This window comes from Empidonax traillii, unplaced genomic scaffold, assembly GCF_003031625.1.
Source record: "Empidonax traillii isolate 1590-97213 ecotype Southwest subspecies unplaced genomic scaffold, ASM303162v1 scaffold335:size599443, whole genome shotgun sequence".
Taxonomy (NCBI): domain Eukaryota; kingdom Metazoa; phylum Chordata; class Aves; order Passeriformes; family Tyrannidae; genus Empidonax; species Empidonax traillii.
Genome location: NW_020955528.1, coordinates 271,007 through 281,859, shown reverse-complemented (window position 1 = coordinate 281,859; position 10,853 = coordinate 271,007). Strand labels below are relative to the sequence as shown.

General features: G+C 52.0%; 1 protein-coding gene and 1 long non-coding RNA gene across 2 annotated transcripts in view; one reads left to right on the top strand and one right to left on the bottom strand.

The window, feature by feature from the left end:
- Nucleotides 1-257: 257 nt before the first annotated feature.
- Nucleotides 258-10,853, bottom strand: part of HS3ST4 (heparan sulfate-glucosamine 3-sulfotransferase 4) — a 54,171-nt gene continuing 43,575 nt past the window's right edge. Inside the window, exon 2 of the mRNA XM_027891956.1 lies at nt 258-2,247. Within this exon, the coding sequence (XP_027747757.1) occupies nt 1,611-2,247 (637 nt within the window). The 3' untranslated portion in view covers nt 258-1,610. The remainder of the gene's footprint in view (nt 2,248-10,853) is intronic.
- LOC114061453 lies at nt 7,727-10,050 on the top strand. Its single transcript, XR_003572124.1, has 4 exons — nt 7,727-7,872; nt 8,950-9,039; nt 9,532-9,640; nt 9,741-10,050. It is a non-coding gene; the product is annotated as an uncharacterized LOC114061453 (long non-coding RNA).

The window sequence follows — 10,853 nt, the reverse complement described above, 5'->3', positions numbered from 1 at the left end:
ACAAGCCCTGGAACCCCAAGTAGGTTCAGCTTGTCACCCAGTGCAACGCTGATTTCATCTGGTTAGCTGGAGCCTTAGGGAGTTCTACCTTAATCGGAGCTGATTCCTGGTCCTCCCGCAGCAATCCCGCTCTGCATGCTGTCCAACAGCATGGGACTTGCACGTCGTTACATCCCGCCCTGGAGGCATCTGCAGCCCTCGTCAGAGCAACAGAGCAGCCAGCAGCATCCCAGTGCGCTCAGAAATCACCATGTGAGGTACCATTTCAGCAGCTCTGTGTTTCTTCCCCATTGTTCTCTCTCTGCCTGTTGTCTCTCGGCATTTCCCTCAGCGATGGAGGTGGAACTGTGTAGCTGTGTCGAAGCACTGCTCCTGCTCTCTGCTGGGCCCAGCAAGCAGCTCTCACGGCGGTGGAGGATCCAGTTGGGCTGTAGGTTTAATCTACAATTTCTACCAGGATTTGCAAATTTGGCTGACTTGGCCGTTTCCATCAGAAAGCACAGATTTTGTGTGCTGAGCAGTGCTTGCCCTGGGAATTAATTGCTGTTCTGTGATTCTGAAGTATGATGAAGGCTGCTTCCCTGTTCTGCAACCCCAGCCATCCACAGCAAACAGCAGGGATTGCATTTTCAAGGTGCAAATGAACGGCAGTGCCAGGGGTCCCAGTGGTCAGACCCTGTGCTGGGGCTGTCCTCAGACCTCTGCCCTGCAGCCACCCCCTCAGTCCCCACTGGAAATGCCTGGTTCCAAACCACGGAGCAGGGCGTGGCACGGCCTCGCCAGGAGGTGCTGCACAGACGATGTGTGGCTTCACACTGTGCCTTGGCTGGGCAGGGAGAGCCTGACTTGCTCCTGCAGAACCTGGGAATGTTCTTTCAGCTTCCAGGAGGGTGAGAGTCTGGAGGGGATCCCAGTTCTGACCTCACTGAGCATCCCAGCAAAGCAGGAACAACTCTCTTCCAACAGTGGAGATGTATCAGTCGGAGGAGAATTGGGCCCAGGTGTTTGTGGCACTTGATAAATTCTAGTTTTAGTGCAACAAGTAATTGAAACATCTGGTGCAAATGAAGTTCCTGTACATAGTTCCATTGCAGCATAACTGGCTTTATTCCTTCCACACACTAAGACCAGTGTGCATATGAGTGCACACGGCCTGAATTTACCAGACCTGATGCTGCTGTTTGGGAAAAACTAAAATCCAGGGCAGGAGAAATCAAATATATGGACTTATCCCAGTGCTGGGTTTTGGGAGCCGCCCTCCCACCCAGCTCACAGGGGCAGGAAGTCTGGTCCTGCCTGCCTGGCTGCGAGGGGGACACCAGCAGCAAAATGTCAACACAAAGTACCCCATCACCCCAAGGAGCCCTGCTCCCTCTGCCTCCTCCTCCCACCTGCCCCTGACCCCCAGGGTTGTGGTGGGGAAAGCCCGAGAGCTGCCCGAGGTGACAGCCACTACAGTTTCAGAACCAGACACACGGAGCAACTCGGGCTGCAGCCAAGAGCTGGGTACGCACAGGGCTGAGCCTCTGGCCCCGAGTGAGTTTTGGGTCTCAAATGATGACTCGCATCTCAAAAAAAGAAAAAAAAGGTTTTTTCCTGATCTTGTGTTTCTACTTATCACTTTCTTCCTGCTCCCACTGGAAATCTTGGCCCGTCATTTGGTAAAACATGACATTGAAAGGTTTGTAAAATTTCCGCAGTCTGTGGATGACGTCTGGGTCTATTTTGGGGTGAGTTCGACCCTTGGACTTGCCCAAGCACCGGGGAGCACTGCTGTCCTCTGGCTTCTTTAGACAGGGAAACCCCTTGGTTTTATTAAAATAAAAATGCTTCTCTGTCACAATCCTCTTGAGGCCTAGGAAGTCCTGGACCTTGGCCATTTCCCCTGCCGGGTCAGTGATGAGCCTCTCGCCACTGACAAACAGGATCTGGGAGAGGGGGAAGTACTGGAGCCAGTTCTCCAAGTGCAGGGCATAAATCCCAATGCGGATTGCACTCCAAGAGGCATCAATCAGCCCCAGAGTCCTGTTCTTGAAGGCCAGCACCTCGAAGGTGGGGATCTCCGGCTTCTTGGAGAGTGTCTGCGTGTAGTCCGAGATGGCCCTGGTGACCGGGTTCCGCACCACCACGATCAGCTTCGTGTCCTTGGCCATGGAGTGAATGCGCCTGGGGGCCTCATTGGTCACGAAGTAGCTGGGGGTCTTCTCCATGGTGATCTGGCCATCCAGCGTCTTGGGCATCACGTTCCTGTGCAGAAGCAGAGGAGGGGGTTAATGAGGAGCCGGGCAGGGGTGGGCATCCCAGTGTCCCTCCTGCCCTGTGCAAGTGTTGGCAGGATGTTCAGGAGGAGGAATGCTGCCACTCCCACAGGTCCCACGGACCCAAACGCTTCTGGCTTTGTTTCTTCTCAGCCCCTGGCCATGGTGGGCACCTAAAATGTTAAGTCAGCCTTAGTGACACATTATACAGGCAATTTGCCATAGGCATATGTAGACCAAAGCTAATTGACACTAAACCTGCACAATACCTGCCTGTTCAGAAGCCATCTGCTCCCATTTGCTCAATTAAGCCTATTCATTCCAGAGCCGTTGTACAGAGCAGCGCAGTTCGGATTACACAGGACCTTTTTGTTATGATGACATGCTTTTAAATGTCTCAGCTAATAAAACTTAATATAGAATAAGATCCCTTGCTTCTAGTACAATAATTAAATTTATTTACTATCTTGTGTGTGAGAAAGAATGACTTTTCTTTTATCTCTAATTCACATGCTCTGTCAATAATTAATTGCTGCTGGGTTTTGAGCTTCCCATGCAAGCACTTTTATTAGCCAAAAGGAATTTGCCTACTGGATAAATTAGCATGTAGCAAGATTTTCCTGGATAGCATATTACCATATCATGAAATGAAACTGCAGTGAAATAGCAGTTATGTCTAAGAAAACGAAGAGGTAAATGCTTGCCCCAGTGCCCCCAGTTAAGGATTAGAGTAGTGAGCCAGAGGGTACTCAGTGATGTCCCTTGCAAGAGCGCCACTGCCTTGTTCACACCTCCCGTGCCGCCCAGGGCTGGAGGCTGTGCCACCAGCCAGGCCCCTGCTCACTGCCCGTGCCCACCCGTGCCGTGGCCCCAGCCGGGGGCAGCCCCAGCCCTGCCACGGTGCCAAGGAGTCACTGCTCGCAGCACCAGGCAGGTCTCCCAGGGCACCTGCAGGATTGCCATGCCCAGGATCTTGCAGGATTATCCCTTCGTAGCGCAGCTATTTTTTAGTACAAACATATGGTGAGGAAACAATGTGAATAGGCTGGAAATGGCTCTGTGAGAGCACCTGGGGCAGCAGCACCCGCAGTAATGCTGACGTCAAACTGCCGGGTGTCAGGAAGACCCATTTCAGGAATCACATGGCTGAAGCCTGGAGCAGAAGCAGTTGACAGGCACAGCCCAGCTACACGTGCCTGTCAGTGTAACCTCGTATTTGTGGCTGCTAAAGGCACTAACCTCCCCTGTAATTTGTGCATCCACTGCTGGTCGTGCCATGCTTGTTCTGCTGAGGGGCTGCTTGGGGCAGATGAAGGGCTGCCACAGGGCTCCCAGTGCCCTCAGTGTTTTGGCTGAAGAGGCCAGTAGTTCCTGTGGCTGCCCCTCTCCTGCTGCAGAACCTTTCCAGAACAGTCTCTGTCTGAGTCCCAGCAATGGGGTCTGCAGGGACACAGGGCTGCAGGGTTCCAACTCCCTGTCTCAGAGCCAGCGTGCTGGTGGCCAAGCTCTCCAGGAAGCTGCAGCATCAGACCCCACTGGAGCTGCCTTCCTGATGGCAAGGTGCCTGCAGTCCTATCCTCTGCCCAGAGCACTCTTGTGCTTCATCCCCGCCTCACATCAGCCACTTAAGTAGCAGTGACATGCAGGGAACAAGGATTAGTCAGAACAATACATCTTGAGGTATTTTTTCCTTTAAGAAAAGCCTGAACAAATTAAGAGGGATGTGAGCATTTGCAGAATTACACACCAGCTTCTGTGGGGGGATCCAGCAACTGGATTTAACAGCCCTGTGGGAAGGAAGCAGCTTTTATGGCTATGCACATCATAGCAAGCCCCACGATACAATCAGAGATGAGCCCTCAAGTGCCCACAGGGTGTCCTTGGCCAAGCACGAGGTGGTGGAAGGGACTGGTGTGACGAAAGTGAATAGAAAATGAGGCCAGGAGGCTGAGCACGTGGGCAGCAGTGCTTGCCCAGAGGACAACAGGAGCAGAGGTGCTCCCTGCTGCTCACCACAAGCCTCTGACAGATGGGGTAGAAATTAGGTCTCATTCTTGGGACACAGCAGTGACAGGAGGGAGGAGAAATGGGGGCTGAGTAGGAGGAGGCCTGTTGGCTGCCAGGGCTGCCACCAGCAGCATCGCTCCGTGCCCATTCTTGTATCCCAGGCCATTGGCCGGCAGTGGAGGATGGGGAGTGACTCACCTCCAGAAAGGACAAGGACCATGATCCCAGGGTGTTTGTTCATGATCAGGGGGTGTCTGTTCCCCACAGCAGCAGGGTGTTCGCTTTGGTTTGTATAAAAAACACACTGGGGGTTTATAAAAGAGGCACGAACAAACTATTAATTACAATGGCCCCTTCAGATGAGGCCTTCACAATAAACATGAGCCAAGAAATTGCGGAGTTAATAATCTGGAAGTGTTGCCACATTTAAAGACCACGTTTAACTCCATGCACAATACAGACAAACGGATGGATGGGCTGGTGCTGAAGAGAGAGCAGGGAAGCAGAGATCAAGGAAAAGAGAAGGGGAAGCAGAATCAGCTTTTGCTGTGCAGTTTTAAGGATAAAGCTGGGAGCCACAGTGTGTCCTCGAGACACCTTGGCCCTGCAGAGCCTGGAACAACTCCGGCTCTGGGATGTACACACAGAAAGGCTTTTCCCCAAACTCTGCCACGTTTCAGAGTCCCTTCCCAGGTGCTGCCCTGTTGGGGCAGGTGCAGGGGCAGGGGGGGCTCGGGCCCGCAGCCTCGGAGCCAGGGGCCCTGCACGCAGCCTGTGGCACTCCAAATCTGCTGCCAAACACAGAGTGGCACACGGCACCGCCGGTTCCTGCTGCTGGGAATAACAAGGGTGTTAAAGCTGGAGCAGCCCAGCCACCGGCACGGCAGGAATGCTCCTCAGAGCAGTTAACCTTCAGAGAGCTGCTGCCATGTGCTCTGCCCTAATTGCATGTGTGCTGATGGAATGCTAACCAGCTCCGTGTGCCCGGGCAGAGCGATGCTGCATCGCTCTCCTGCGGTGGCTGCTGCAGAGTAGTTTTGCAGCATGAGGCTGTGCCTTTGCTCCTGGAGGGGACACATAGCCTTTGGCACGCACTTTGGCTTTCCCTGCAGCGTTTCTGTCCCTTCTGAGGCCAGGCTGGTTGGTGAAGAGGCACAGCCATGCTGTGACCACACCCTACATGCCTCCACAGAGCAACCCAGAAAGTGAAGCGGTGGAATGGGACACGTCTGCTCATAGCCCTGTCACTGGTGTCTCCCCACCTGCCCCTCCTGTCTCTATTGCTGCCCACCCAAGAAAGGGGAGAAATAACAACAAGCCCCTGGCAGGAGCTCCACTGCCATGGACAAGCCATGGTTTTTAAGATGAGATTGGACGTGGCACTTAGTGCCATGGGCTAGTAACCACGGGGGTAGTGGACTAGATGATCCCCGAGGTCTTTTCCAACCTGGCTGATTCTATGATTCTGTGAAGCCCTCTGCTCCCTTTTGGGACAGGTGTCCCTTGTGCTTGTTGGTGCAGCACTGCTGAGCTGTGCAATGCCAAAATGAAACTCTCATATGGAATTTGGACCCAGGAATTACCTGGTCCTCCAAGCAGATGATCCAGTATGTATTATTGGGTGCTCGCTTGGGCTTTTGATGTTCCTCTCCTCTCCTGTTCGTTCCCCAGTGCCCAGAAGCTGAGGAGGGCCAGGCTGCACGGGAACTTGCTGCCACCACTCCTTCATGCTCCTGCTCTGTGCATGGAAGAGCCCCAGCCCCCGTGGGCAGCAGGCAGCACCGCTGGCTGCCACGTGCCTTAGCTTGGGGCAGAGGCCAGCTCTAAGCTCTCATTGGGAAAATGTGCTGTAGTAATTGTTCTTAACTGCTGGCTTCAGACGAGCTCTTTATTTTCAAAGGATACATTTTATAAATTTGTGAATTTGCATGTTGCCAAAATCCCCTTGTGGTTTATTTAAAACCAGATTATCTTGTTTATTCCTTCAGTCACAGCTGTCATTTATCTCTGTGTAGGCAGCTTGTTCACGACGTTGCAGGTTTCCTGCAATCGCACTCAAAAGGAGTCTTTGTTAACTGTATTTCATGTTTTCAACAAGAGAAAAAAAGTTTATAGCAACTCCTAGGGCTTGGGAAACCACAGAGGAGGACATGGATTTGCATGACTGCCATGGAAAGAGGTGATGGCCAGTTACTGCAAGTGTCACCTGCCCACAGAGCTCCTTTCTGCTGCTCCTCATGGTGGAATAAACATCTGCTTTTGTTTTCTGAAAAGACAAACATGAAGTCCTTTTCCTTTTTATTATTAACACATTCTGGTATAATTGCTTGAGCTGTCAGCTGTGACCTGCCAATAATTCAGCAGGCGTGGGACTTTCAAGGGGAGAGCGGCATTGCAACTGAGCCCGAAGTATGCATTAAAAGCAGAACCCATTTGCTGTAAGCCCCCGAGTCAAATCTCTTGTTGAATTTGTTCAAACATAAATTTACAGCTGAATTTACATAGGTTTAATGTTTTATAATCTTTTCGGTCTGTGAATCTATATTCAAGAGTGAGTGCATTAGCTCAGAAATATTGTGCTTAACGCTGAAAATAATTTTAATCTCTCCAAAGTCCAATCCTTTGCACATCACTAAACCTCAGAAGCCAATCCCTTCTAATAACAGACACAAAACTTGCATCTGTCGCTGCCTAATAGATTCACTCTGCTCTAATTCAAATGGCTCGCACATGTCTGTTAAAAACCATTAACCACAAATTGTAAAGCACTTTCAGAAAAGCGGGTGCCAGTTCAGAATGGGGCCAAAGAAACACAAATTGGCCACGGGAGACTCACTGGAAGAGTTTAATGGTTAGGAATCTGGTGGTTGGGAAAAGGAGTGATCCACCCTTCTCTGTGACTTGAGATCTGCTTTTTCAGGACTTAACATCCTCAAGCAGTGGCTGCCTATACCACTGGTTTCCCCTTGTCTCCAAGACAAGGAGCTTTCCCCCTTCCCAGAGCTTCCCACGTAGAACACTCTCACGAGGGGCAGTTTGAGACTGCAAGGACACTTCCTTGCTCCATGCCAGCCCCATTCCTGCTGAGCTTCTCCCCAGTGTCCCCAAGGCTGTGCAGGATGTGGGAACCCAGGACCCCACAGCCAGAGTGGGGGAAGCCACAGATCCCACTGCAGCCAGGCAATAAGAAGCAGTCAGGGCTTGGGAGTGTCTCAGTGCCCCTGAACAGGACCAGTCATGCCCTCATTGCTGCCGGGGGCTGCCTGGAGCCCTCTATCCATCCACAGCATCAGCTGGGACGGAGCATGGTCCTGGGTTGCCATACCAACGCAGGTGCTAACGGGTGTTGACTAACTGTGAGCTGATCAGATGAGAGAATGGCAGCACTGAGTTGCCATGGCAACTGAGATGCCAAATTGGAAATGGTGCCGGTTGCAAAGGTACCCGAGAGGTGGCAAGTGTGCGCAGCGGGCAGCGCCTGGCCGGAGGCTGCAAGCACCCCAGTGGGCATCTACCTGCCCAGGCCACCCACAGCCCCTCCTCTGGGGGTGGTGGGATGGTTCAGGGCACCGCAGCAGCTCAGCTGTGTCCCATGTGCCAGCCCCAGGTCCTCCATTTCACGGGGCACAGCTCCCCTGCTTCCTCCTCCTCCTTCTCCTCTGCTGTCCTGGCCAGGAGTCAGTGCTGCTCAATGCAGCAATCCCCAAAGGATTCGGTTCCCCAGCCCAGGAGTGCAGGGGACGTGCCTGGAGGGATGATGCCACCCACAAGCACCACTGAAGCCACCATCCCAGACACCGAGGAAAAATGCCTTTGGAGCACAGTCTATTTCTAATGTGATTTTTCATCATCTCACCCAGTCTGCAGTCCAAAAATCACAATGAAAGGGCTTCTGTGTCTCCACAAAATGCAAAATCTTTAACGGCTCATTGGCATGTGCTTAAGTTGGCCTGGATAAGAAGTTACTCCTGAGAACCTGCTATTGATTCTGTCAGGGATTCAAAGGTTTTATAGGCATCGCTCAGGATCTCTTTAGTACTTGTACCTTCTTAATGGCTCTCATCACCGCTAGAACTGGAAACATCCCCCAGCGCCCTGGGAAGCAGCTGACTCCATGCCAGGAGTTCATGCTGTGCTGCTGCCTAGGAATGTGTCTGCCTTCCAGGTCAGCCAGGTGAGCCTCCTGGGCACCCTGGGGGCACCTGGCTCCTCCAGGGTCTTTTAGGAGGTGGGGCAGACACTGGGGCTGAGGAAAGGGGTGGGCAAACTGCACCCGGGAAGGCTCCTCTCCTCCTACCACTATGCAACAAAATCAGTGGGCAGGTGGCTGAGTAGCAGACAAAAATATAAATATGCTCTGATTTCACTGGGACCATCTGGCTCAGGCATGATAGGCGGGTAGGGATGCTATAATCATGGAGCACAGAACTAAGCTGATCCATTAAAGTCTTTTAGCAGAAGCAACTATGGAACCTGTATTAATCCAGCAATGCTTTGTGAACAGGCATCACAAGGTTAGATCCCTTCAGCTGCAATTAAAACCAACCCTCACTGATCAGGCTGGTTGGGAGAGCTGTTGTGTTCCCCAAGGTTCTCATGAGTATAGACTGTTGATGCTCACACAATGCAATCTGAAATTATGATCTAAACGCTAAATCTTGCTTTCTTCTATTCTTTCCCCAAGCAGATCTCCTCTGGGACGTGGCTGTTGCCTCGTGCCAAAATCCCCTGACTATCTGACTGCACGGCTCTCACACAAATTGGACAGGCTCAGGTTAGTGCTGTGAGGTTCCACTGCCTTCCTGATGAGGAATGCCCCTTCCCCTGCCCTCCTCATCAGCAGCTGTGGGATGCACGGGGGCATCTTGGCTTCTGCACTTGAAGAGCTCCTGGCATGGCTGGGAAGCACTCAGTGTATCTGTGCCAGCACACACGGCCTTGGGTGTCATAAACAGCCCTCAGCACCACTCAGCTTTGCCTGTGCAAAGCAACCTTGGCTCTGTGGATGGTGTGCTCAGTGTGACATTGTTTGACCAGGGATAAATTTGGCCCCATCTCTCCAGTTTTAGTGCAGGATTTATTGGTGGTCAGTATTCAGACATGAAATGGGTTGTGAAAAAGGCAGAAAATGCCTATTTCTAACCCCTGTGCCGTCAAAATTGTTTTGACTAAGCCTCACTACTGTTCTCTGCAGAAGCACTGCAATCCTATTCAGTGGGAATCTCTTAGTGTCATCTACCAGATTTAATTACTACATTTGTCACAGTTAGAGCAAAGCAGCCCTAGTCTGAGCTTCTCACACAGTGCTGGAATGAGGACTCCTGGGCAGGCAGTGATGAGTCCTGCCTCCTCTCACTGAGGATGTTCAAGTCAAGGTAGTCTGCTCCCAGTCCAGCTTTCCCTTCCACACAGGGGTTCAATCCCTTCACTGACAGCTCACTCACCTTCTACTGTTTTTTGCCTTCCCTGTGCCAGTCCCCAGGCCCCTGCAGCTACAATGGGCATGAGTTACATGAAATGCCCACGCACATGCAACCTCTGCTTGCAGGACAGAAATCCTCTCTGAAACACGCAATCCAGTACACCTTGTTGGCAGCAGTCATTGCAGACCTTCCCCTCTCCCTCCCTTGGGATTTCGGATCTGAAAACTCTGCCAACACACAGCAAGATGAGCCCCTCATCGCCAGCTGTGCCCTCCTGCCCCAAGCACAGTGGCAGGAACGCCCGTGGGACAGCCGTGCAGGAGTGCTCCATCCAGCTTGGCCTCGCCCGTTGCTAAGTGATGCTGTGGTTCCTGGAACAGTCAGATGGATTTGGGAAAGCTACAGGTGAGCAGGAGAGCTGTGTGCTCAGCGTGTAGCTGATGTTAAACACTGATCAGGCTCATCTGGGCATTTCATACCACTCCAGTTTCCCAAAGATGGGCCCTTCCTGCGAGAGAAGGCCATGAAAATAGAATATTAAAATGTAGTGGTTCGGAGCTGCACATCATCAGGAGTCCTTTTTCATCTCCTGGAAAATTTACTTCTACCAGGAAAAACACCCTTACAATAATGGTTGCCTAAGTGAAAGCACTGTGGCTGTATCATGCTAAAAGCTTCTCAGGGAAAACAGTAAATAAATTCCACTCTTCAGATGTATCTGGATGTTATTCTAACACAGTGCCAGAGTAATAGGTGAGCCATCAACAGCTAAAAGGCGGAGAATTGTTATGGAGGAGTGATACTGCCGAGCAGGCTGAAAACACAGCCCATGCAGAGTTCCAGAGCTGCTGGCAGACGGGCTTCTACCCCACTGGCATGCAAAGGCTGGACACAAAACCATCAAGGCTATCACAGGAGCCCCTGGCTGGTCAGAGGTGGTGTCCAGAAGCATGACCCTCTGCAGCTTCCCACCTGCAGTTACATGTTTTTTTCTGGTTATAAACAAGGCTGGTCCATGCAGGCCACCAGTGCTGCAGGCTGAGCAGGTGAAGGGGCAGGTGGTGAGGTGACAGGCTCTCAGGGGACAGCAGATGCTGGAGGTAGCACAGCCAGTCCCAAATCCCTCCACATCATAGACACTGGGTGGCGAGATCTTCCCAACTGC